The sequence below is a fragment of the Medicago truncatula genome, chromosome 3 (genome assembly GCF_003473485.1).
Source record: "Medicago truncatula cultivar Jemalong A17 chromosome 3, MtrunA17r5.0-ANR, whole genome shotgun sequence".
NCBI lineage: Eukaryota > Viridiplantae > Streptophyta > Magnoliopsida > Fabales > Fabaceae > Medicago > Medicago truncatula.
In genome coordinates this window covers 38,356,353-38,381,726 of record NC_053044.1, presented here as the reverse complement: position 1 = coordinate 38,381,726, position 25,374 = coordinate 38,356,353, and the positions used below count along the sequence as shown (strand labels likewise).

Sequence of the window (25,374 nt, the reverse complement as noted above, 5' to 3'; positions counted from 1 at the left end):
TTTCTTGGGAGTGATATCAAAGCCATCAAGTAGTGAAAATGATCAGGGGAGTGTTGTCATCATATATGTGACTCACACAATATGAAGATTCAAACTGCAAACTTGAGCTCCTTGGTCTCAATCTTGAACAAAAATTTCTTTTATTTTCAATTATCAAGTCCAGCTAGGAAATTTCACATCATACAAATCAACATTTTTTAAAATAATTTTAGACGGTTCACATATTTCAAATGTGCAAGGTGGTTTTATTCAACTTTTGTATATTTTAATAGATTCTACATCGACTAACAATTTATTTTGTATCAACCCAGATCCAAAATCCAACGATTCCACCCATGTGTTGTTTGCTCGAATACATTCAGTGAAAAAAATTGTAAGCACAGACAGAAGAAACGAATGAAGAAAAGAAACTTATATTATACATGAATTTTTGTTACAAAGAATGACAACCCCAAAAAATGACTACATACACAACTGTGATTATTGAAGAATCATCCTAAGATGTGCAACATAATTTGTGGTATAGCAAATACAACATTTGAGTTAAAAAAGAAAAAGCTAATACAACATTAAGGTACAAGTTCTGACTTCTGATCATAAAGAATTGCTTGGTAAGGAACCCATTAAGATGATATTTTCGCCTTGATGCTCCCTTGTTTTCTCAGGCTTTTCTTTTGTAAATAATCCAGAGAGAAACCTAGGTGACAACCCAGAACTTAGTCCCTTGCCTAACAAGTCAAAAGCTCCTTTTGTTCCACCACCTCCCCATTGACTTACTCTGTTAGCAAAACTCCTTGACTTGTTCAGTCTGAGTTGTTCCCCACAAGGACAATTTGAAAGCTTTCTAAAGCAATGTTTATGGAAAACCGACTGACAAGATTTGCACCTTTCAATGTCGTCTTCCTGTTGATAATTTAGCTTTATAGTATTAAGATTGCTCTTTTTTAATAGATCAAAAGAATTCCAGACTGACAAAAGAGTAAATATGTCGAGGCATTAGAGGATAGGGAAAATATAGTATCCCCATATACCCATTATGAATCCAACTCTAGACTGCAGGAAATCTAATTGACATGTTGCCAGATTGGTCATTTAAATGAATCTATTATACCATGAATGATTAAAATAGATTTGATATTTTTGAAAAAAAATAAACCAATAAACCATGCATTTTAGTCCTACATGTCACGAGTCCTTTAAGCTGACCAACTTAGCAACAAGTTATGTTACATCTGAAAATCATGCGTTCTCAATTATTTTAATAGCAATTGGATGATAAACTGGTATATAAGTTGATTCTTTTGGAGACTTGATTATGACCAAAAAAAAAAAAATGTAATCGAGGGGGCTGCACATAGGTCGTGGAGACCATAAGTCAAAATTAAACCTAAATATTACTATACAAGTTGCTTTTTCTCACTCATGTATAGACGACCGTTATAAACTAACTCACAAATTCAATTATTACAATTAATTTTTCTGAAGTCTTTTCCACAGTTTTTAAATTAAAAAAGAAAAAAGAATATCCACAAAATGCCTGTGAAGTCTTTTTGCATAGTCTGTATGATCAACTTTTTACATTAAAAGCAATCCAACATACAATTTATTGGCAGCCTAATTAGAATTCTAAGAAATCATTATTTTTTTCATTTATAAACTCATTCTTTTCCTCAACTAATTCTATAGTACAGAATCTTAGCACTGACAGATACAAACCTGAAATGGGAAAATGAGAGAAGATGGATCACTGCAATCTTGTCGGGCACTACATGGGATTCCCACATCACAGCATACGAGGCATTGATCAGTAATGTGTTCCAGGATTTTCCTCGACACAGTTTCGACCATCACAGGCAGTGCTGCATAACAGATGATATAAATCAGAGACACCAGATATAGGGAATTCCACATAAAGACTTCAAAAGTGATCACTGGTCACAATAAATAGCGTTGCATGGTATTCTGTCAAACTTCTTATTAGAGAACGGTATAAAAAAGAGGGCATAAATTAATTGGCAATTACGGGCAAAAAAACATGCAAGGCATGCATTGATAGGTACCAGGAAAACAGTAAAACAGGGCACTGAAACTGTATTACCGGGAAATCCAGACCTGTATCGAGGTGATAACAGGTCCTGGATACCGAAAATACAAAGCAGAAACCAGAAAAACAAATGGCCAAGGCAATTCGAGAGTGCTAAGTCTCTCCCAGAAAAGTCCCAACTATTAACAGCCTAATCTCAGTAAATACCAGCTCCCTCACTATCCCCTTCAGCTGAATCACACAACCCCTACCATCCTGCTGCCAACTTAGTTATTTCCCAGAATGTTGATGGAAACCTTTCCATTATCTCTCTGGGCCATAATTCCCTGTATCAACCTTTTCTTTCTCCGTACTTAGGTTATTATAGGGGCCCTATCATATCATACATGAAGTTACTCAAAATGATACGAGTCCATAATCAGTTAGACCAAGATATCCACATTATTATTAATACGTACTCCTCTAGTCTTACTTATAAGAAACAAAAGACTAATCACGAAGACCAAGGAAGCATATTCAAAGGAGTCAATGCTAATTATTTTTTAAAAAATACCTTGAACACTCATTATAAGAAACCAACTTGCATAAGAACCAAAAAATAAATAGGACTGGAGGTAGACATTTGCAATAAAGGCAGCCAATCAAAGCAGGGAAAACATGAGGAATTTCGGTAATAAAATCTGATCGATCAGAATGTGAATTTCGGTTTTAAGAGCAAGTACTAGAAACGGCTTAAGATATCATTCCATCAAACCCAAATTAATTTATCAAAGAAAATGTAACACATCTACGCGGACTAGCAAAGACACAATATATGAAGTAAAAAATAAAATCTAACCAGCAAAGACTCCTTTTGACAGATCAATCAAATCTCTAAGAGCAAAAAAGTCATTGCTTTCAAGAAGATATCTCCGATTTCCAACTCCTTTGTTGATGGACCTCCGGAATGGGCAGCGGACATATGGAAGCATTGTTCCAATTTTTTTCCTAACACTCATAACATGAAGCAAGGCTGGGACCTTTGACACAAGGAAGGGATTAACGGCAGTGACACAAAGCATGGGCTGCAGGAGAAATTTCAAAACAAAACGAGGTTAAAATAAGGGGATTAACGGCAGTGACACAAAGCATGTGATCCTCTACTAAGTAACATAAAAGATCTGGTTAAACAACACATATATTCATGTTCAATCCTCTAAGTTGTGCAATTGTTTTCTATTTTATACTCTGAAAACTTTATAGGGGTTCCTTTACGATATCGGATTCAAACCCAAAGTTACAAGTCAATGACAGCTAAATCCAGTAAGTGAATATAACAAGGAAAATTAAGGTAACCAATAAAGGCCATAAAATTTAATATTCACAAGGAATTTGCCAATAACAGCTTAGCATGCATCAATTTGTATGCATTAGTGTAGTCACTTTTCATCACTTCACAGTCTGTGTGCCCAATGTTCACTGTAGAAGCAAATGAACAGCATTCCTTAAAACTAGCAATTACTCTATCAGTGTACTAGATTCTACCAAATCCAAGCTTTTGGTACCCAACAAAGAGAAGAGATAGAAACATCACTTTCTAGTTAGCTTACACATAAGAGATTTTGGGCATAAGCATGCATCAGAGAGAATATAGGATGAAAATAGCGGGAAAGCATTAAATCCAAAATTACATGTTCATGTATGGAATCCAGATATGACTTTGCCAGCTGAGAAACTGGATAATGAGTGAAATCCCAATGATGTAGAACCCTGGCTGGCAAGACTGCAGTCTCATTTGTATGGCAAGAAGAGCAGAACAGTTGACCAGTATATTCACAAAGTCGAGGCTTCCCCCAGCCAAATGTCTGTACAAAATCCCAAATTGAACTATTTCCATCATCAAAATGCCTATGGCATCCAGCACATGTGTGATGTTGTGCTTCTAACAACTGCCTCGTTGATTTATTTGATGGAATTTCAACAATAAGTGATATGGTCTTCCCCCAAGTGGAAGAGTTTCGAATATTTTCCCCTCTTGTAAAAGAAGACAGAGACACTGGAGAGTTTGACACAGGTGAACTGGGATGGGAATCTTCAGGGGACAAAAACCAAACAAGTGCTCTTGGAGGACTTGAAAAGAACCTGGAACAGAGAATAGACTGTAAACACTCTTGAATGAGAACACTTCTCTTCGCAATAATATCAAGAGATGCACTTCTAAATATCTTTGATTCCTTTTCAACAGAAGACCAAGGCAAAGGTAAGGTCCAGCCTTGCTCGTTAAATAAGGATTTCATGCAACGATGAAGAGTTAAGAAATCACGATATCGCTTTTCAACCTCCCACTGATCCTTGCCGCTCCACACTTTTATTTTATAAACAGTGTATTCCTTCACCCCAACCAATCTTTCACTGAAAGAAACATCCCCTCTTTTCTGCCTTGCACCTACCACTTCAATCCTATCTATTCTTCTTGGGCGCTTAACTAGCAGGCAAGCATCATCTGTACTAGAAGTAGAAGCAGTCAATCCACCATCTCTTGAAGGCACGGACTGTTGTGGATCAAACATTCTGTTACCCACGGAAAACCTAGCCGCAGGAGAATCCATAGACTCCAGCAAAATTTCTTCCATTTCCTGAACAACCTCGTCATAGAATTCACTTAGCTCAGAGTCCTCTATCTGCAATATTTAGTGAAACATTAAACCCTGTATAGGCAGGCAGAATAATAATTGCAAAAATGTCTCAAGTCAGTCTTCGACAACACTTTCCACCATCTTTTTCATGAGATGAGATGGCAAATAAAATAGCCTTTTTCAACAGCAAAAAGAAAAAAGGGAAATCTAATTGAATGGGTCATTCATCCAATATTTCAATTTTTTAAAAAAATTAACACTTGAGATTACAAGCTCTAGTTTCAATTGAATGCATCTCATTAAATTATGAACAGAATTAACAGTTTCAACACTCAGCCCAGTTGGCCTTCCTGAACATTGTGCCTGTTTAGTTAATAATCAAGTTAGAAATACCATATAAAACTAATGGGTTTATACAATGCTTTAAATTACGAACTGCGTCATCTAATGCATCAATGACGAAAATTGAGCCACAACTGCATAATGCTGCAATTGAATCCCAAATCAGACCACATTAGCCGTCATGCAACTATGGTCACTACTCAACTATAACTACAATTTTAAACCTTGGTTTTACATATTAATAAAAAAATGTACAAATTAAATTAGCACATATAATAACTGCAAAGGTTTGGAAACTATAACTTGAAACACAACAGGAGTAGAGTACACATTGCTCACCTTAGATATCACGTGACTTTTTTCTAACACATTTGTCGAAGTGGAAGACCTCTCTAATATTTTCCTTGTTCCGCCATTCGACGGAAGCACAATTGGTTTAAGATTCTTAAATGATTTTGCATCCACATTCTCTACATGAACTGATACGTTGGAAGTACTTACATCATCTCTATTATCACAAAATTGATCAGACTTGAATTCAAAATTATCTAAATCCAGATTTTCCCTTTGAGCATCACCAGAGGCACCAGCTTCATCATTCTTACTATATCGATTTCCCTTTCCCTCACTTCCACCATCCGTGATATTCAAACTCTTCTGAGGATCTTCTTCTGGCAGAAGATCCAAATCAGGTGAATTGTCAGCACATTGAACTTCACAAGAAACAGGAGCATCCCTGTCCCTGTCCCTATCCCTATCCCTATCCCTATCCCTCACCTCTTCTAAAGCTTCTCGATCACCAATATCTTTTGTTTCTTCAACTTCATCATTGACAATGAGTGAGTCCTTCTCTTCTTTTCGAACAGAACTTACCCCATGTTCTTCAACTCGATTATTACTTTCTCGTGGATTATAAAACAGGTCAGACACAACAGAAACTGGACCATTTTGTAGCAAAAAATCATCCAAATCATGTGAACCAAAAGCCACAGAAGAATTCATAAGCAATGGATTCTCATTTCGAACCTCTCCTTCTTCGTATAAACTCACACTCCTCGAAGAATAAAACTCACTCGATACATTTTCACCTTTCATCGAATAAAACTCATTCTCATTATCACCATCGCATCCACTCCCATAATTGAACATAGAATCATCACCTTCCGAAAATTCCTCTTCCTCTTCCTCTTCCGTCTCAATCTCTCTTTCCCCAACTTCACCACCATTTTCATTTCCATCAGATTCTTCAATTCCGTTATTTCCAATCAACTCCGACGAATCAAGCCCGGTCATACTAAGCTCATCACCCTCGTCACCGTATAATTCCAATCCACTCGAACCGTATTGAAAACTCTTGCGATTTGAATCATCGAAGGTTCTAGAAGAAGAAGCAAAATCGATATCGGAAAAATCGTGGAAGACGGTAACGGCACTTCGGATGCTCATGCTGGTGTTCGGTGTTCCCATCATTGAGTTACTGGCGCTGCAGTAACGTTCAGAATCCGATTCGGCGCCGAAGGAAGAGCGGCGAGATAGACCGTCTGATTGGTGGAGACGTAACCGGGGAAATGAATCCAACGGTGGATCCGGAGACCCGTTCATGATTTGAAACCTGGTTGATTATTAACAAGTGCTAATTAGATTAATTAATGAGAAAGTTACGTGAAAGTGTGATTGATGGAAGCTAACCTTTGATTATCGCGCGGGATTATGAAATTGAGCACTAGAGAGAGAGTTTTCCCTGATACACGAACACAACACGAGAGAAGATGACAGCGATGCAGGGGAAAAAAATGTTTTTAGAAAGAGAATAAAACTAATATTGAGAATCAGGTTTTTGTTTTTACTCGTTAATAAGGAAAAAAAAAACAGAAAATGAGAAGAGAAAATATTACAACGACCGTTTCTGCGTGTGTTTTATTTTATCTATCTACCTATTTTACCTACCAATCAACTATGCTGTTATACGAGATATAAAGGATTAATTCAAAACAAAAAAAAAACAATAGAGAAATCGGATTGCTGTGATTATCTTCTTTTTTTTTTTTTGCATGAGTTGAACTAGGATCTTGCATATACTATGTATTGCATTACCAACGGAGTTATACTCACGAGGACTTACTGTGAGTATCTATCAAAACTCAAAATAGTCTATAAAATTTTCCGTCATATACTAACTGAAATTTTCTCAATTGTTTTGAAATTCGAACACATATGCTTTCGATATTTTTTGGAGTTTTTTTTCTCGCTACATATAACATTGTTCTTGCTTTCGAACACTTACAGAAGTTTTTATACATAATTGAAAAGCAGACACTCTTTGTTAAACAAGTGAAACCGAAAATATAGCACTTCACATACAAGGAAAAGGCACAAGACACGGTAGGTTTATGGAAAAGTTTAATAAATGTCTGTCAACAGAGGTCCATAACTTTATGAAAATACGATCTTTCAAATAACAAAAGTGAGAAAGGGAAAAGAAAGAGAGAAAAAAAAAAAAAAAAAAAAGGCAGACATAAGTGGTAAGCTTTACATTTCTTTTTCATTTTTTCCGATAAAAATAAATTTCATCAAGAGTCTAACTCGGCATCAAAGAACACTCTACCCAACTTCTATGAAGGGTTGAGGTCCCACCCTATCATAAGCTAGAAAATTGGACTAAGAAAATCATACAATTCTACAAAGGTACACACTCCAATGGAGCTACACCAGATGGTCTCAATAGGCACTAGCTAGAGATTACAAATCAAGCCAAAATACACAAAACAACACCCAGACACCCTACCAAAATGGGGTGTGGCCAAGCGGTAAGGCGACGGGTTTTGGTTCTGTTATTCGAAGGTTTGAATCCTTTCGTCCCAGGTCATATATATTCATAACATACCCTTACAATATAACAATATACCCTATACTAGTACCCGAAAATAGTATATCCGAATAAAGATTACCTTTTCTTTTTCTTAAAGAAATTCATTTTTTAGATTTACAAACTATGAAAATAGAATATTCAATTTATTGATAGAACATCAACTTAATTTTTAGATTACAAATAGTTATAAATTTAAATACTTACTCGCTCGTTATTATTATTACGGATTTATTAAAAAACATTATTATTACTGATTTATTAAAAAAAGTGGATTTATAGGTAAAACTTAAACGACTATTCATCTATTGTATTTTCATGTAAATAGGAGGAAAAAGCTCTATGGAAAAGTGGTGGTTCAATTCAATGATGTTTAATAGGGGTTTAGAATACAGGTGTGGTTTAAGTAAATCAATAGACACTTTTGGTCCTATTGAAAATAACAGTGTAAACGAAGACACATCTATTTTAACCGATATGGATAATACTATTTTAACTGATAGCTACAACACAATCCAATCACCAATATTGAACTTCACTATAACAACATCATGAAGATAAAACTAATTGGCAGACCATACATTCAAAAACTCCACACTAGGACATGAAGTAGCCCCTTCAAAAAGAACTTCAATTTAAACTTTGACATAACCTGCAACATTTCTTGAGATAACAAAAAGGCACGAAACCAACTCAATTTCAATTTGTAACCTGCATAGAGCATCAATACCACTAAAAAACCACGGTACACCAAACGTAGAAGCTATAATAATTAATCATTGAAACACTAATTTTTGTGTAATCACTTTTAAATGTACACATCCAAACACAGATAGCGATAGCTTATCCAACATAAGCTTTCATGATATAAATTCTTCTGCCATGAGCCCATAAATAGGTTGTTTATCCTAGCAAAGTTTATAGTAAAGTTGCTAGAATCTTTAAACCATGTCGAGTTTATAGAATCATTTGCTAATATCTCAAAACCATGCCGTGTTTATAGAATCACAAAAGCAAAATTTAAACAGTTACAGCATAGTCACATTACAATCCTTGATATTGTAAAAAAAAAATGCATTCAAATGTGGTCAGGCAGACATCAAAAACCTCGAAGTCAAGGTTTCAGACGTCTTTTAGAAGTTTGCAGATAAGTGCATTAGGAGTTCGTATCAAGATTCCTTACAATCTGCATACCATGATTTCATGCAGACAGCACATCAATGAGAACGTGCGGGGATGGAAAATATGTGGGGTTGACTGATGAAAAAATCTTTAAAGTTGAATTAAAAACAGACCGTAAGGATGGAAAATTGTTGATGTCATTTTCTAAGACATGCATACCTGAGAAATGGCAAACTTACAGAGATCTACCGACTAATACTTTTTCCCACTACAATATAAAGTTTCAATATGAGATGTCAACATGTAATTACTATACAGAATAGCTAAGAATGCAGAAGCCACTGAAGGTTGCAAAGAATTCCATGGTACCACTCGGATTAGTCCACCTGTTTTGCAATCAAAGTTTCCTCCCGTTTTCCTATCTATCCTGAAACAGAGGATTATGTTTCAATGTTTTGTCTATGTTTTCTGGTAGTGTTCCTTGTAATTCATCAGAAAAGGATCGTTAATCAGAGATATTACCAATTCTGTTATACCAGTTCTAATACTCATGAATCAAAAAGAAGATATTATTAATTCTGTTACCGGTTCTAACACTCTTGTGAATCAAAAAAAGGGAAATGAAACTGGCAATAAATCATGCAAGGCAATATGCATTGATAGGCACCAGGAAATGAGTAAAAAAGAGCACTGAAACTCTATAACTGGGAAATATCCAAACCTATATCAAGGTGATAACAGATCCTGGATCCTGAAACTACAAAGCAGAAAATGCAGAAACCAGAAAAACAAATGGCCCAAGGCAATTCGAGAGTGCTAAGCCTCACCCAGAACAAGAAGTCCCAACTAATAACAGTCTAATCTCAGTAAATACCAGCTCTCTCACTATCCCCTTCACCTGAATCACACAGCCCTTACCATCCCTACTGCCAACTTAGCAGAATGTTGATGGAAACCTTTCCATTTTCACTGTCTGGGCCATACTTCCATGCATCACACCTCTTTTTCCTTACTTGGTTTTTATTTTTTAATGACAAATGTTAATATGTTAATTGTTTTGTTAGTTTTCTCCTTGCCAGGACTTGAACTCTGGACTTTTAACTCCTTAAATCCCTTATAGCTCGAACCAGTTGAGCTACCCAATCCCTTAGGTTGTTATAGGGGTCCTATCATATCATACATGAAGTTACTCAGAATGATACTGCCAACTTAGCAGAATGTTGATGGAAACCTTTCCATTTTCACTGTCTGGGCCATACTTCCATGCATCACACCTCTTTTTCCTTACTTGGTTTTTTTTTTTAATGACAAATGTTAATATGTTAATTGTTTTGTTAGTTTTCTCCTTGCCAGGACTTGAACTCTGGACTTTTAACTCCTTAAATCCCTTATAGCTCGAACCAGTTGAGCTACCCAATCCCTTAGGTTGTTATAGGGGTCCTATCATATCATACATGAAGTTACTCAGAATGATACAAGTCCATAATCAGATAGACCAAGATATCCACATTATTAATAATACATACTCTTTAGCCTTATTTATAAGAAACAAAAGACTAAATCAAGAAGACGGAGCTGACATGGTGGCAACTTACTTGCCGCGATGGAGGCAATTTCTGACACAAGTTGCCAGCGCACTTGCTCTGATTGTGAAAATCAACAGTTCAGCAGTACGAGATTGAGATGTAGCATATGGATCTAATGCTCATCTTCACAAGCTGGCGCCATGGTGGTCGGAGCAACTTCAAGAAGGGTGGCTATTAGGGTTCTCAGAGAACACAATTAAGTTTTTCGGCTCATCCCCTTATTTAGATTTGTTTGACTTTTCCCACAAATGAAGCTTCCAATGAAATGGAAAATGGTGTGTGGCTGTGGGCAAACAGATTAATTTTGAACTATCTGTTGCAATCTCACTATAAAGTTCTGCAGGATTTTAAAAATTTATTTTCATAGGCTACACATATCATCTCTCGAGATGAAAAAACCATTTTTATTATCTATAATTGAATGAAACACAGTTACAACATTCCCTAATCTTATTACGTACAACGATTTCACCAGTAAACTAGAGGGAAATGTTACATTTTGCACAGATCTGAAGGATAGCTACTCTTACAGCTGATACTAATTTAAATTACTTTTGTATATCTATTTGACGATACATGTACAGTATCAGACTCCCTCCTGTATGAATGCAGCTTACAAAACTTAAACCTGGTTCACATAAAATGATTCAGGAATATTTATATGGCTGCGTCATCTTTTATTTTCTGCAATAACAAAGGAGGCAAAAGAAAATTAGCAACACATGAGTGCAATGAAATTGGTAATACAGGATCCAATTTAACTCACATTTGAGATATCCTTCCACAAGTTGAGAGTCTTGAGAGCTTTTCCTGATTGTTGTGTTTCACGCGCCAAAGACACCCCTTCAGCTAGGTTCCTCACAAAGCCACTTACCATGAGAGCTGCTGCAGCATTGAGAACCTAGGCATTTTGTACAGAATAATCAAAATGTGTGTTATGATACTACTAATGCATACAAAAAGAGTGATTCAAGTACCAAGAAATAATGCAGGACATATGAATTTCAGTATTTTATAGGAAAATTGAGACGCAGAAAGAACAATAGAGAATGTGACACTAACTGGATTTCAGTAAAATACCATCCTCTAAGATTTTTAATATGATTAAAAAAACAAGGATACTCACAAAAGCATCTGCAATAGGTCCTCTCTCTCCACCCAGAATACGTTTGAGAACCTCTGCATTGTATCTTGGATCACCGCCCTTTAAGCTTTCAAGATTGCACCGAGGAATGCCAAAATCCACTGTTCCAATAAGCAATATGATGTGAGGAGTGCAAAAGTATGTATGCCCAGTAAAAGATCCATTACAGCACCCAATTAGTAGCATGTGAGCTGTATCAATATACTTCATAACAGAAATAGATAAAAAAAAACTATAAATTAACATATGCTTACAGGGATCAAATGAGAATTTATCAATCCCTCCTGGAGTAACATCGAGCACCAAACCAGGTCCTGAAGGTAAAGTCAAGTCATTTTAAGACACCAATTTCTTTAAAATAAACGATTTTGAGATGTAAAACAGGCAAGAGATCTCACCAAGAGGACTAATTTCATCCAAACCTTCAGAGTGGACAACTAAAGCTCTTTTCATGCCAAATTTATTAAGTGCTTTGGCCATTTTGAAGACCTATCAAAAAGGCCAAGACAAACCGCTTATTAGGGATGACAGAGATGGAGAAAAACGGAAAGAATTAGATCCTCAACTCTTCAGTCTATTTTTTATTTTCCTTTGTGAAAAATACAAAACATAAGAAACAAAAACAAATGCTGTGGATTTGACAATCATTTAAATTTCAGTATTTTGCTACTATCAAATCAACAAAAAAGCACGACCCTACGCATTTTTTAAGTTCTAATTTGAACAGAACAATCATATGGATGAATTATTCAATCAACTGATAATCTACATTTCATTTGAAAGATACAAGTACAATGATTGTTAAGGAAAAAAACAGAAAGACAGAACCTCAAAGGCAAAGCTCAAATGCTTCATAATCAATGTTCAACGGAAAAAAATAGCGAAAATGAAATGATATGACTAAAGGAAAAAGGGTTGAACTTGTTTAAAAGTTTGGCTAAACTCTACTTTTCGCCCCCTAAGTTTAGGGAAATATGCTCTTTTGACCCCCTAATATAAGGGAAATATGCTTTTTGATCCCTTATCTTTACAAAAAGTTTCAATTATGGCACCTTTTTTGGGACACGTGGCGTCTTCTCAGCAATTTTGAGATGAAATGGGTCAAAATTGCCATTTTTTTTAATAGGGGGCCAAAATCGCAACATTTTGAAACATAGGGGGCGAGAAGTGCAGTTTAGCCTAAAAGTTTTCAATGTAAAGCAATTACTTCAAATATGAGGCTGCTTTCACAAGAAAATGCTATGAACAAATAGATTTCTTATATTTTTCTCATTTCTTGATTAGATCAATAAATTTATCAGTGATGGAATGGAACTTACCAAGTCTTCTGTGTATACACCAACAACTGCATAAGGCGCCTGTGCTGGGTTTAACATTGGACCCAATATATTGAATACAGTTCTTACTTTGAGCTTCTTTCTTACAGGCCTAACAATCTTCATTGCAGGGTGATACTTTGGTGACATCATAAATCCAATTCCGACTTCATTCACGCACTTTTTAACCCCCTGATGAGCAATAACGGAAAAAATTAAATTACTCGGATACATAAATCAACAATAACAACAACCAAGCCTTATTCCACTAAGTGGGGCTGCAATAACACGAGTGTTTGGAAACGCATGTGGGTAAAAGAGTCAACATTCAATAGAGCAGTACGCAGATACATTAATCACTTAAAAAAAAAAAAAAAAACTTTTTGAGAAATTCTACTAGTTAACAAATAGGACAACTAAAAAAGGGATTCGCATTAACCTCCGGACCCAAGTCAATAACAACTCCCAATTCTTCTAGCACGTCAGCACTTCCACAGGCAGAAGAACTCGAACGGCTTCCTTGCTGCGAGAAGAGAACAATCAAATTCATCACACACAATTACAAAAACTCTCAACTTTCAATCCATAATGAAAAAAAAAAAACACACCTTTGCGACTTTTACACCACAGGCAGCAGCAAGAATGGAAGACCCCGTTGAAATATTAACGGTGTTTGCACCATCCCCTCCAGTACCAACAATGTCAACCACATCAACCAAACCTTCAACCTTGGTAGCATGTCTCATCATAGCCTTTGCCAACCCCGAAACCTATCCACACATTTAATATAATAAAATAATTCAATCATCACCACGAATCAGCAATTCATTGGGTTCATATCAATAAAATAAAATAAAATAAAGTTGGTACTGACTTCTTCAACAGTTTCTCCTTTAGCTCTGAGAAGGACAAGAACAGCGCTAATCAAAGCTTCATCAGGTTCATTCACGAGTAAATGAACACATGATTCAGCTTCATCTTCCGATAAATCAACGCCATTAATCAGCGATTCGATTAGCTACATTAATCAGAATACAAAAAAAAAAAAAAAAATCAATCGAAGAACAAAAAACGTAATCCAATGAAAAGCATGCGATTCGTGAAGCAAAACATATAAGATTGATCGCATAAATTCAGAAGCCCTAAAAATGTTGGCATATTTAAAAAAAATGACATACCTGAGTAACAGATTGAACGGGAGTAACAACATTGGGAGAGACGGTGGCATTGACAATGGAAGTGATTCTGCGAATCGGAGAAGATGTTCGGAGATTGGGCGGAAGAAGGTGGCGCCGATGAGGGAAGGAAGAAGAGGGAAAAAATGTGGTGGATGAGAAAATAGATTGAGCCATTGATTTATTAGTGTGTTGCGGCGTAACGGTAGTGCTGGTATTTATTACGTTAGTTTTGTGTTGGTTGGTAAATATTCCAAACAGAACTTTTCATCCCGAAATAGAATAACACTTTTTATTTTACTCATCAAATAAAACAAAATACTGAAAATAATAATAATATATTAAGAAATACTATCAGCTAAGTGGGAGATTTTAATACACTGAAAGTCAACATCACTAGGCATAAACAATAGTTGTGCATATCTTCTCTCAAAAAAAATAAAATAAAAATAGTTGTGCATGAATCTGTTTAAAATTATTATATTTCTTTTAAGGCATTATATCAGAAAATTTGACAATGATCATTTTTTTCTGTATTACTACTTATTCATTCAACTGATATTTAAAATCTGTATGTGAACTTCAAATTCAAAGAATCAATTTATTTATTCTTTCATATTAACTATAGAGCAATTTTCCTTAGAAAGATTGAAGATTCCATGCATGATTAGTATGTTCGAAGAATGTAACAGTTTAAAGGTGTTTCGGTGCAAAGTATAATATGAATGAAAAAAATAGTTATGTTCAAAGAATTGACCAAGTGCATTTTTTGTTTGAAAAATGATGACTAAGTGTTAACTGCTAATACATATCCAATTGCACAAAAAAGTAATTTACAAAAGTATAGAAATTGCTGCATCTATAAATAATTGACTAACTTCTCAAAAAAATTGACTAAGTATTGTGGTATAATAGCGTACTCGAAGTTTTATTCTGTATTATAATATTATTAACAATAGCGTTCATACAAGCATTCATTGTCCGTTTGTCTCCACATTTTTACTACATAAATTACGAACAATAATTTTTATAAAATTTTGATTAAAATTATTTTGATTTGATTTAAAATTACAGATGTAGATAATAGATATTTTGTAATTTCATATCGTAAAAACTATACTTATTTTTTTTAATGATATCAATAATATAACAAAATACTAGAATGACAATAACAAAATAACATTTTTATATTCAAACTTATTTAAAGATATAATTAAAGGTATACAAATCAGCTCAAACCAATGTATTTCCTTCATATATAGTATATATATAAGTGATACTTTTTATAATCTTACCTTGTGCTATAATAATTAAACTCTAATTCTTTTTTTACAAGAAAATCTATTTTACTTAATGGTCCTTATTTATGTCAAGAGAATTTATAGGTAAGTATAATTAAATTATTTAAAACGGAAAAAATTATTGAAAATTATTTTTTTAGGCCAAATTATTGAAAATGTTAGTAATTATGTAATATCGAGAAGTCTCGTAAGTGTAACTCAGTTGGTAACTATCAAAGATAATATTTGCAGAGGCCGAAGTTCGAACCCCAAATTCTCCACTTCTTCACACCTTATAAAGTGTGTGATCTAGCCACCGGACAATTGAAAAAAAAAAAAAAAAAGATGCTTTGTCAATGTAAAATTGTTTTATTTTGTTATGCCATCACCATCTTGCCTTCTGTCAAATCTCTCTCGAATCACAAATATATTTGAAAATTGGTTGTCTGACGTGTTACTATGTAAGATTAGATAGCAGTGTAGTGCATGTCCCTTAAACTTTGTAATTTAACACAATATACAAAAATAAATAAATAATAATATATGAATAACAGTATTAATAAATTTATCTCTGTGAGCGTAGTTTATAGTTGGTAGGGATATTGCATAAGATATGTAGCAGTCGGATTCGAACGTCAGATATTTTATTTATTTATTTTAAGTGATGAATTTCTAACCATTAAATTACTTACAAAAAACTAGATCGTGCTTCGCATGGGTTAATAATGAACACAATAAATGAGCATAATAATATATTAAAAGCACGTGAAATATGATATAATTGAAATTTCATTACAACATTACATGAGTAATAATAACATTAATTAACGAACATTGAACACTTTTTTTAAAACTACAATAGGTGAAACATTTGTATCCTTACATTCCTCGTTAGTTAACGGTCTTAGTATATCTTTATCCATGTACAAGTAAAGTGACTTCTAAGGTGTTCCTTTTTTAACCTACCTACGCTGAACTTCCTCTCGTTTGTGAATGGTTTACTACCTAAAAGAAATTGAGAGTTCATAATAAACCCTCATTCCACCTATGACTATTTCGTTTGGCTTCGCAAGGTAAAAGCAACCAAGGATCGAGACTGGAAAAAATGTGGTATCTATGAGATGACAATTTCCAACAAAATATTTTTATCTTTGGTTACTTAACTTATGCCTTGAGGGCACAATTTGATTTTTCGAAGAAAGAAACAACAAATACTAGTTAATACTCACATTTTCTGATAAAGTCTACCCGATCGAAATTTACACACTTAAAATGTCGACCGATTAGTTGAAGGACGTATGAGCAATCCAAAAAGTCTGATGAGCAGCCATCTTTTTCTCCTTCATCTGACTTTGAAGTCAAAACCTCTAGCTCCATTAACCCTTTTCAAACTAATTCAACTATCTCATGTCTTATTTCCTTTTCATGAACATGAATAGAATTTGCTACCTCAAAGTTTACAAATTGCACACTATGCATCAACTAAGTTTTCTTTTGCTTCTAAAGTGAAAACTGAAAACTTAATTTCAAACATGGTTAAAGTTTTTACAATTTAATTACGAAAGCAAATAATATATTTTTTTTTGAAATTAAGCTTTTAAAACTCCATAACTATAATTCAAAAGCTAAACATTTACAAATCTACAAATTAATTTACAGTATACTTTCATACTACAGAAAAAGCCCTCTAAAAATAATTTTTTTAATCCGACCTTTTGGGGGAAAAGTGAATGGGTGCATTTAGAGAAATGATTTAAAAGGAGGTTTAAAGAGCAACCATCAAGAAATTATGTACATGGTTTCATTCAGTTAATAGCCTATCTCAGAAAGCCCAAAAACAAATGTGACAACCTAACCCTAAATAAGCCTATATAAATCTCATCCCCGAAACCGGCAAACCAGTAGTAGCCGCAGCTCTTCATTACTGCCTCGTTTTTATGTTGTTGATTTCTCTTCTATGGTGTTTTAATCTTCCTTGTTTGATTTAGTTCAGTATTATTATGTAGATTTTATTTTTGATTTCTTACATTAACCAGTGAGGAGGATCTCCCAATAATTGATAGGAAGTGTCGTATGACACACTAAACTCTATCATGATTTTTGATTTTATTTTTGATTTTTTACATTAACCAGTGAGGAGGATCTCCCACTTAGGGTTATTTTTTTTTTTAAATTGTTGTTTAAACTCTATCATAATCTAAAGGTGGCATTTCACATGGGAAGGTATAAAACCTTCCCACCATGGATCACACAAGATAGTGCATTTCTATTAAAGCTTATCATGTTCTCCCACATCTGATCTCAATAGCTTCACTTTCCAAACTTTTGTCATCTTGCTCCCAGCTTTGTGGCCGTCTCCCTCCAGGCTCCATCTCCCACAACCAGCAACCACCTTCAAAGAAACACCACCAATAATTGAAACCTTTTAAGTGGGTGAACCAAAGCATGACTTACCTTCATTTCTCTTCCACTGCAATTCAAAATCACACCTCTCACAAAAACATCCAACTTTCTTCTTCACCAAATCTACTCACAAGTAATAAAATTGCAGATTTACCCATCATATCAATCAAAAGTGCTAAGCACCGGAAGTGCTAAAAGAGCTAGCTGTTACAACCAAACAAAAGGTTCCTGCCAACCTTATAAAACAAGCAGTGGCAAGGAAAATTATATGAAAAATTAATTAAAAAACTATAATGTTGGAGAAGATACTCGGAGATTCATGAATGAGAGCTGTTTGAGAAGACCTGTGTCATTCAAGCTATTGCAAAACTGGCGTGGTGGGAGGAGAATTGGTGGTGTGTTTTGATGTTGTTGGTGGTGGGGAGGAGAGAGAAGGGTGGTGGGAGGTGTAAAAGAAATAATACAGTGTTACAAGTGTATGATAAGATGGTGTTTCCAAATTAATCTAATGGCTAAAACAAATTTTCCCATGGTGGGAAGGTTTTATACCTTCCCATGTGAACAGCCACCTGATCTAAATGTATGTATTTGATTCAAACCTTATGAACCATGTGCTGATCATTTTAATGAGAGATTTGTTGAGAATAAACCAATCATTATATTTAGATTCAAGTCCAAACCAATTGATCGCCAAATTCATGTCCTGAATCCAAAAACAATTTTTTACAACTTTTCGTTAACATGCTCATCACTCGCATGCAGAGCTTATTTGATCTTAATATTTAACAGGTTTAAGGGGATCTATTTTATTGATTTTAAAAGACTGTGATTGTTGACTTTTTAAGGCTTTAAGACTTTATTCGAAGGATTTTTCACAATCAAAATTTTTTAAATCATGATTAATATTTTTTATAAATAAACTTCGACGATTTCAAAGAATATGAGATAGAAAGGATTAAAATATTAAATGAAAATGACGACAATTGACAATAGGACACCATTAGTAAACAAACTATTTAAGGTGATTTCAAAAATCTATTATCAAGAAACATCCAGAAATTAACATCACATAACAATACTAGTCAGACGATAATTCAAATCTGATTTAGTTAACCCACATTTCAAACATCATATCTCAACTGATTTAGTTAACCCACATTTAAGCTGGGAAGTCTTCTCTGGGAGGAGAACACCGGCGGAGGTCTTGGAAGGAGGGACAATTTTTTCAGCAAGGATGCAATTGAAGGTTGGAATCAAACGCTTAGCCATTTGCTTCTCTTCCTGATGGAGCTGTAAGCGTTTAAGGAATCAATCAACGACGTGTTGATAGACTAAACTGATATGGTTTTTAAAAAGTGAGTGAAAAAAAAAAAAAACGAAGATACCAATGCAAAGCCTCAGTACCACAGCCAAGAAATTTACATCAAAGAATAAATCTATTCAGACGGTAATTCCAGTTCAAGTTTCATCATCATCGGCTTCACTAAAACAAAAATCAACAAAATTGAAGAAAAAAAAAATTAATATTATAATATATAGAAATGTAATCGCACAAATCGGCTCTGCAGGATCATTATATATAAGATCAGCAGATTCCTATCAGAATGCGAAACAAATGATTAACACTCTTGATTTTGGTCCAATCATAGCATCTTTGATCAGAGCTCAAATATATGTAGCTATCAAAGACGTGGCATCAGACCCAATAACAAAAATTAATGTATAAGAAAAAACCCTCGAGAGACTGAATGATCTCGACCAACAACAACAAATGGTGGCATCGACAGATGAGATTGTTCTTTGGATCAGTATTTCTTTCAAAGAAAACAAGTGAAAATGAAAATGAATTAAAAATACAGAAGCCTCAGTACCACAGCCAAGAAATTTACATCAAAGAATAAATCTATTCAGACGGTAATTCCAGATATGTTTTATCATCATAGGCTTCACAAAAACAACACAATCAATGACCGCAAAAACAAAACAAATTTATAAAATAATAGAAAATGTAATCGCACAAATCGGCTCTGCAAAATCATCGTATATAAGATCAACAGATTCCTATCAAAATGCGAAACAATTGACAAGCACTCTTGATTTTGGTCCAATCATAGCATCTTTGGTCAGAGCTCATGTTTAGCTACCATAGACGTGGCATCGGACCAAATTACAACAATAAATTAAGAAAAAGAAATGATGAAGTTATAAAAAACCCTCAGGGGACCCGTTTCAAATCTCACACACAGCTCCGCAGAGAAATGATCTCAGACCAATATCAACAAATGATATCGGCTGATCAGATCATTCTCTGAAACGGAGCTGCTTTTTAGTGTGTCATACGGCACTTCCTATCAATTATTGGGAGATCCTCATCACTGGGTACTATACATAAACTAATTCAACAGTTTAAATGCACTAAACACAAGCAATCATAATTCATTCATAACCCTAAAATTTATAACCTAATACCCTAGCAAAACCTTACAGCTGAACATGTGAGGAATTGAACTAAAAGAACTCACAACTCAAGCACAGGAGACACCGCTCCGCCGCTGTGCAGCTGCAGACACGACGATTTTGTAAAATTTGAGATTGCACTTATATAGGCTTATTTAGGGTTAGGTTGTCACATTTGTTTTTGGGCTTTCTGAGATAGGCTATTAACTGAATGAAAGCATGTACATAATTTCTTGATGGTTGCTCTTTAAACCTCCTTTTAAATATTTTTTCTAAATGCACCCATTCACTTTTCCCCCAAAAGGTCGGATTAAAAAAATTGTTTTTAGAGGGCTTTTTCTGTGGTATGAAAGTATACTGTAAATTCATTTGTAGATTTGTAAATTTTTAAGTATGAAAGTGTACCATCCTTCAAAAAAAAAAGTATGAAAGTGTACCAAAAATTCATTTGTAGATTTGTAAAAGTTAGCTTTTTTAAAAGCTTAATTTCAAAACAATATATATTATTTGCTTTCGTAATTAAATTGTAAAAACTTTAACCGTGTTTGAAATTAAGTTTTCACTTTAGAAGCAAAAGAAAACTTAGTTGATACATAGTGTGTGCAATTGTAAACTTTGAGGTAGTAAATTTGATTCATGTTCATAAAAAGGAAATAAGACATGAGATAGTTGAATTAGTTTGAAAAGGGTTAATGGAGCTAGAGGTTTTGACTTCAAAGTCAGATGAAGGAGAAAAAAGATGGTTGCTCATCAGGCTTTTTGGATTGCTCACACGTCCCTCAACCAATCGGTCGACTTTTTAAGTGTGTAAACTTCGATCGGGTAGACTTTATCAGAAAATGGGAGTATTAACTAGTATCTGTTGTTTCTTTCTTCGAAAAATCAAATTGTCCTCAAGGCATAAGTTAAGAAACCAAAGATAAAAATATTTTGTTGGAAATTGTCATATCATAGATACCATATTTTTTCCAGTCTCGATCCTTGGTTGCTTTTACCTTGCGAAGCCAAACCAAATAGTCATAGGTAGAATGAGGGTTTGTTATGAACTCTCAATTTCTTTTAGGTAGTAAACCTAAATAATACCTTCACAAACAAGAGGAAGTTCAACGTAGGTAGGTTAAAAAAGGAACACCTTAGAAGTCACTTTACTTGTGCATGGATAAAGATTAAAATTATCTTAGAGAGCCCCAAAATAATACTTAGTTGCAGGACCAAAATTGTACCCGACAAAAATATCAACACTCTTAAGATTCTAATTTCTATTTTGTCACAATATTACAAGATGATCCTCTTTTAAAAAAAAATTAATTCTGCAAAAGTTACATTATCATCTTAAAGAACCACAGTTTTATATTTAAACAATAACCAAAAAGATATATCTCCACCGACACAATTAAAGTGCAGTATTACACAGGCTTGTTTTGCAAATTATATTCATACAAAATAACGCCACAAATTATATAGCAAATAGTAATGCCAGATATTCCCTAAAAAAAGTACTGCCAGATATATTATTTGGCTATTAAGTGCTGAGCGGGATGGCTCCAGCATCATTGAGAAGGGGAACCAATTGACCTGTCCGGTGTTTCTCCAAAACAGCTGCAACAAATAAACATGTGATAAAAATATTACACACACATAATGAAAAACAGAACAATAACAACTCTAGTTTTGGTTTGCCTCGTGAAAAAGTAGCAAAAGGAGTGTGGCCTTACAATCACAACCACCAATGTGCTTGCCTCCAATAAACACGTTAGGTACTGTCCTTTGCCCTGTCCACTCAGCTAATGCTGCTTGAATCTCACCCCCATCACCTTCAAATAGGTAAAAACAGCATAAGATAATACTAGATCCCCACTTTGGATTTAATTGGAAATAACACTCATTTTTGTCTATTCCACAAAGCAATGTACTTGTACAATAATAACAAAGTAAAGTAACAATGAACTTAGAATATCTGGCTTCTAAGGTGAAGGAGCAATTTAAGTCCCTCACCGGTGTACCATCAATAATATACCATAAGATCAATTTAAGGGTCTAGACTAGTTGAAACAAGAAAGAACAACACCTATGCCTTGACCCACCCAATTCCTGCCCTTTGTTTTTTCCGGCAAAACCTTCCATGTTAGATAGTGAGGTTCATCGGCAATGGAATTGTAAGGAACCCAACATGAGGAGGGATATTATGAACCTTGGAAGCAGATTTGTGCAAAGAAAGCCATGAAAAACTCTTGCTTCTGGATAAGACCATTATTTAGGTTACAAAATGATTATTTGGGTGTATGAATTCTTATCGTGTTTCTCTCCAGTGTGTATAAAAATTTGTTTTACATAACTTTTGCCTTCAAATTCTGTATTACACGAAATTCTTGGATTTTATGGATTTGGATAAGTTTCTAGAAAATACTTTATGATGACCAAAACAATCATCTGGGTAATTCTTTTAACAATCCTCAACAAAATCTGATTGGAAATGAACTGATAAAAAAAATAAAAATGAGGAGGGTTGATGGGGAAGGATCTTCTTGCCTCTGATGAGTGGACGAGAATATGGAAGAGTTTGCTGGAAATGAAAAGAAGAGTGGGATTAGGTGGGGCAAGGCATAGGTGTTGCTCTTTTTTGCTTGAACAAATCTAAACCCTCAAATAGAATCATATGGTATATTATTGACGGTACACTCGAACTAAACTAGTAAGTAGTAACTAAAGCTCAGTTTGAGAGGTTTGGAAAGGAGGAGAAGGGAGGGGAGGAAAAGACACAAATCTAGCTTATTTAAGAGAGTTTTTTTTGTAGAGAATAAGAAGAAAACGTTTATGATTAATACACTTTTAATTGAGACTATTATAAAAACATTGAAATAAAAAAATCATGTATTACGTATGCCCTCTAAAGTCTTCTTCCAATACATTTTTTGTTTTCCCCATATACGGAGATTTTGTTTTATCCTTCCTTCTTTTTCATTTTCTCCAAAGTTCTCTCGTTCCCTCCAAAACTCCCAAACATAGCCTAAGTGAAATTGGAAAATTTAAAATATGTCTAAGAGGTCCAATAACAAACAAAGACCTAAGAGGGGCAACCAAACAAAGTAGTCCTGACATTCAACTTTTGGAAAAAGCACATAATGGAGCAAACATGAAATCTATCGAGACGGCATTGAAAGTAAACTCACTTTCTGTATCCAATTCAATGACCTTGTGGGCTGCTCCCAGCTGTTTGAGTAGATCCTTGACCCGATTGCAGTAACCACAATAAGTCTTACTGCCACACCACAACATAAATTACAGAATGAGATTATCAACATTAAACCTACGTGTGAAAGACACCAAGTTGTCTTGACAACCAATTTAATGCATACATGTGATCAAATTGCACAGCATTGGCTAACAGCTAAGTGCCCAGTTTTATTAGCTATTATCTCTATAGGGAATTATTGGGCATTGGTTCCTGTCCCCCCACCCAATCCTTTGTAACCCCTTTTTTGTGTTTCATAAATTATGTTTGTTTGGTAAAAAAATAAAAACAGTTAAGTGTGTGTTCGGAACAGCTTTTGAAGGCTCATTCTCGCATCCCATGTACTTTACACATGAAAATTGTGAAGCTACAATTACCGTGCGTTTCCATTGTGAAAATTGTGAAGCCACAACTAGTGCTTCTGTGTGGACGTGAGGTTACGTCGTGTTTCGAAACGAAGGCCGAGTGTATGTTTGGTTCCACTTTTACAGAAGCCGAAATTGATTCTACAGGTGTAGAATTGATTTTGACATGTTCAAATGTTCTTGAATAAAACTGATTATGTCTCTAGAATTGATTCTAACTTTAACTAGAATTTGCAGCTTTTTAGCTTTGAATTTAGTTTCCAACCTATATTACATTAGAGAACCGCTAGCATCAAACGCTTGGACACGCGCACATTTACATTGCCACGTCCCCTTTTCATTGAAGAGTATAACAAGCAACCGGTTGAACAGTCAGCACACATGTTTCTTACATCTCTCTCACGCACATACAAAGCACAAACAATTATAGCCACCCTTCCTCACTCTCACTGACCAAGTATCCCACACTACCTCATTTGACAACCACCTGACACAAGCTTAGTGTAAGTTTGTAGCTTACCACATGTGAAAAATAAAGACTTATCAATAATAACAGCCACATTTAACACCTACAGTGAAGTGGAATTCCTTTGATTGAACAAGCCAGCCAAATATTAACAACAAGACACAAAATTTGACTCAAGAGTGTTGCTAGCACTAATTCAAACATAAATCACCTTGCGTTCAACACAATCAATTTTCCAGAATCTAGTAATTCACATAAGTGACATAACCAAACATACACTAAGCCATAATTGAAAAGACAAATTCCTAAATTTACATGCACAATCAATTACCATGAAACACACCACATAGAGAAATAAATATAGTCGGTCTATTTTGAGATTCCCCTAAACCCTAAAAATCACTGGCATCCCCACAAAAAAAAAATTATGAACGAAATAAAAAAAAAAAAAAACCTGAAGACAAAGACGGGGGATGAAGCGGCAATCTCCTTAGCTTTATTCATGGCAGTTTCCATCTCTTCTTTGCTCTTCTGAGAACTCTGCATAGAACCCATTTCTTGTATATGAAAACAGGTGTTAGATGAAAACAGAAAACAGGTGTTGGAATTTGATCTTGCTTGGTGGAATTTTTATGAGCTTGTCATCAAAATTTGGCGCGGCGGGTGAAGTTAGTTAATTACCGTGTTTTTGTTGGTTGATTATATGTTTAAAATGGAATTTTACTTCATACTCTCCGTTTATACATATACCCCCCAAATACATTATATTTACAACATTCGCTTTAACACACTTTTTCTAACACTTAATCTTTCATGTGTCAAAAACTAAAATAATCACTCTTTTACCGTGTGAAATACACGTATTATTTATATATGATTTATTCTTAAAGTGGTGTGACTCACATGTATTTATTCAATAAGAGAGTGAGTCTTATATATTATTCTTTAGACATTTAAGAAA

The 25,374-nt window shown here is 34.6% G+C and overlaps 3 protein-coding genes, 1 long non-coding RNA gene and 5 other non-coding genes across 12 annotated transcripts; all 9 read right to left on the bottom strand.

Moving 5' to 3' along the window:
* Positions 1-397: 397 nt before the first annotated feature.
* LOC11428174 (uncharacterized) lies at positions 398-6,863 on the bottom strand. 3 transcript variants are annotated; one of them, XM_003601200.4, is made up of 6 exons: positions 6,691-6,847; positions 5,341-6,613; positions 3,715-4,704; positions 2,883-3,108; positions 1,717-1,859; positions 398-903 (listed from the first exon to the last, which is right to left on the bottom strand). In XM_003601200.4, exons 2-6 carry the CDS (start codon positions 6,601-6,603, stop codon positions 595-597), a joined length of 2,931 nt encoding a protein of 976 aa, XP_003601248.1. In that variant the 5' UTR covers positions 6,604-6,613; positions 6,691-6,847; the 3' UTR covers positions 398-594. The 3 variants fall into 3 exon arrangements, 2 of the variants coding, with proteins under 2 accessions (XP_003601248.1, XP_024634235.1); XM_024778467.2 differs by having other exon boundaries at positions 837-968; positions 6,691-6,856; XR_005645201.1 differs by lacking the exon at positions 398-903 and adding an exon at positions 2,061-2,355 and having other exon boundaries at positions 1,737-1,859; positions 6,691-6,863.
* Positions 6,864-10,965: 4,102 nt separating this feature from the next.
* LOC11430186 (anthranilate phosphoribosyltransferase, chloroplastic) lies at positions 10,966-14,464 on the bottom strand. Its single transcript, XM_003601197.3, has 10 exons — positions 14,214-14,464; positions 13,910-14,053; positions 13,644-13,805; positions 13,475-13,558; positions 13,039-13,227; positions 12,118-12,208; positions 11,974-12,033; positions 11,702-11,820; positions 11,342-11,476; positions 10,966-11,259 (listed from the first exon to the last, which is right to left on the bottom strand). Exons 1-10 carry the CDS (start codon positions 14,385-14,387, stop codon positions 11,233-11,235), a joined length of 1,185 nt encoding a protein of 394 aa, XP_003601245.1. The 5' UTR covers positions 14,388-14,464; the 3' UTR covers positions 10,966-11,232.
* Positions 14,465-18,893: 4,429 nt separating this feature from the next.
* Positions 18,894-20,484, bottom strand: LOC112420454 (uncharacterized). 2 transcript variants are annotated; one of them, XR_003010539.2, is made up of 2 exons: positions 20,379-20,484; positions 18,894-19,376 (listed from the first exon to the last, which is right to left on the bottom strand). It is a non-coding gene; the product is annotated as an uncharacterized lncRNA (long non-coding RNA). The 2 variants fall into 2 exon arrangements; XR_003010540.2 differs by having other exon boundaries at positions 20,416-20,481.
* On the bottom strand, positions 19,283-19,374 carry LOC112420556 (small nucleolar RNA snoR77Y). The gene has a single exon (XR_003010736.1). It is a non-coding gene; the product is annotated as a small nucleolar RNA snoR77Y (small nucleolar RNA).
* LOC112420564 (small nucleolar RNA snoR2/U65) lies at positions 19,433-19,596 on the bottom strand. The gene has a single exon (XR_003010745.1). It is a non-coding gene; the product is annotated as a small nucleolar RNA snoR2/U65 (small nucleolar RNA).
* On the bottom strand, positions 19,750-19,840 carry LOC112420560 (small nucleolar RNA snoR77Y). Its single transcript, XR_003010740.1, has one exon. It is a non-coding gene; the product is annotated as a small nucleolar RNA snoR77Y (small nucleolar RNA).
* On the bottom strand, positions 19,898-20,057 carry LOC112420566 (small nucleolar RNA snoR2/U65). The gene has a single exon (XR_003010747.1). It is a non-coding gene; the product is annotated as a small nucleolar RNA snoR2/U65 (small nucleolar RNA).
* On the bottom strand, positions 20,104-20,275 carry LOC112420552 (small nucleolar RNA Z112). The gene has a single exon (XR_003010732.1). It is a non-coding gene; the product is annotated as a small nucleolar RNA Z112 (small nucleolar RNA).
* A 1,190-nt stretch (positions 20,485-21,674) lies between the features above and the next one.
* On the bottom strand, positions 21,675-25,091 carry LOC11430185 (glutaredoxin). The gene is made up of 4 exons (XM_003601195.4): positions 24,868-25,091; positions 23,521-23,609; positions 22,066-22,164; positions 21,675-21,949 (listed from the first exon to the last, which is right to left on the bottom strand). Exons 1-4 carry the CDS (start codon positions 24,966-24,968, stop codon positions 21,873-21,875), a joined length of 366 nt encoding a protein of 121 aa, XP_003601243.1. The 5' UTR covers positions 24,969-25,091; the 3' UTR covers positions 21,675-21,872.
* Positions 25,092-25,374: the final 283 nt, after the last annotated feature.

Bases quoted from the DNA above. Each gene is read 5' to 3' on its own strand.
- LOC11428174 (XM_003601200.4), bottom strand. From the start codon at position 6,603: ATGAACGGGTCTCCGGATCCACCGTTGGATTCATTTCCCCGGTTACGT. The intron at 4,705-5,340 runs GTGAGCAATGTG...TAAATATTGCAG, and splicing joins AAAGTCACGTGATATCTAAG to ATAGAGGACTCTGAGCTAAG. The intron at 904-1,716 runs GTTTGTATCTGT...AATTATCAACAG, and splicing joins CTCTCATTTTCCCATTTCAG to GAAGACGACATTGAAAGGTG.
- LOC11430186 (XM_003601197.3), bottom strand. From the start codon at position 14,387: ATGGCTCAATCTATTTTCTCATCCACCACATTTTTTCCCTCTTCTTCC. The intron at 13,228-13,474 runs GTTAATGCGAAT...ATTGCTCATCAG, and splicing joins TTATTGACTTGGGTCCGGAG to GGGGTTAAAAAGTGCGTGAA. The intron at 11,821-11,973 runs GTAAGCATATGT...TTATTGGAACAG, and splicing joins TAAATTCTCATTTGATCCCT to TGGATTTTGGCATTCCTCGG.
- LOC11430185 (XM_003601195.4), bottom strand. From the start codon at position 24,968: ATGGGTTCTATGCAGAGTTCTCAGAAGAGCAAAGAAGAGATGGAAACT. The intron at 22,165-23,520 runs GTGAGTTTACTT...ACCTATTTGAAG, and splicing joins CATTGAATTGGATACAGAAA to GTGATGGGGGTGAGATTCAA. The intron at 21,950-22,065 runs GTAAGGCCACAC...TATTTGTTGCAG, and splicing joins GCACATTGGTGGTTGTGATT to CTGTTTTGGAGAAACACCGG.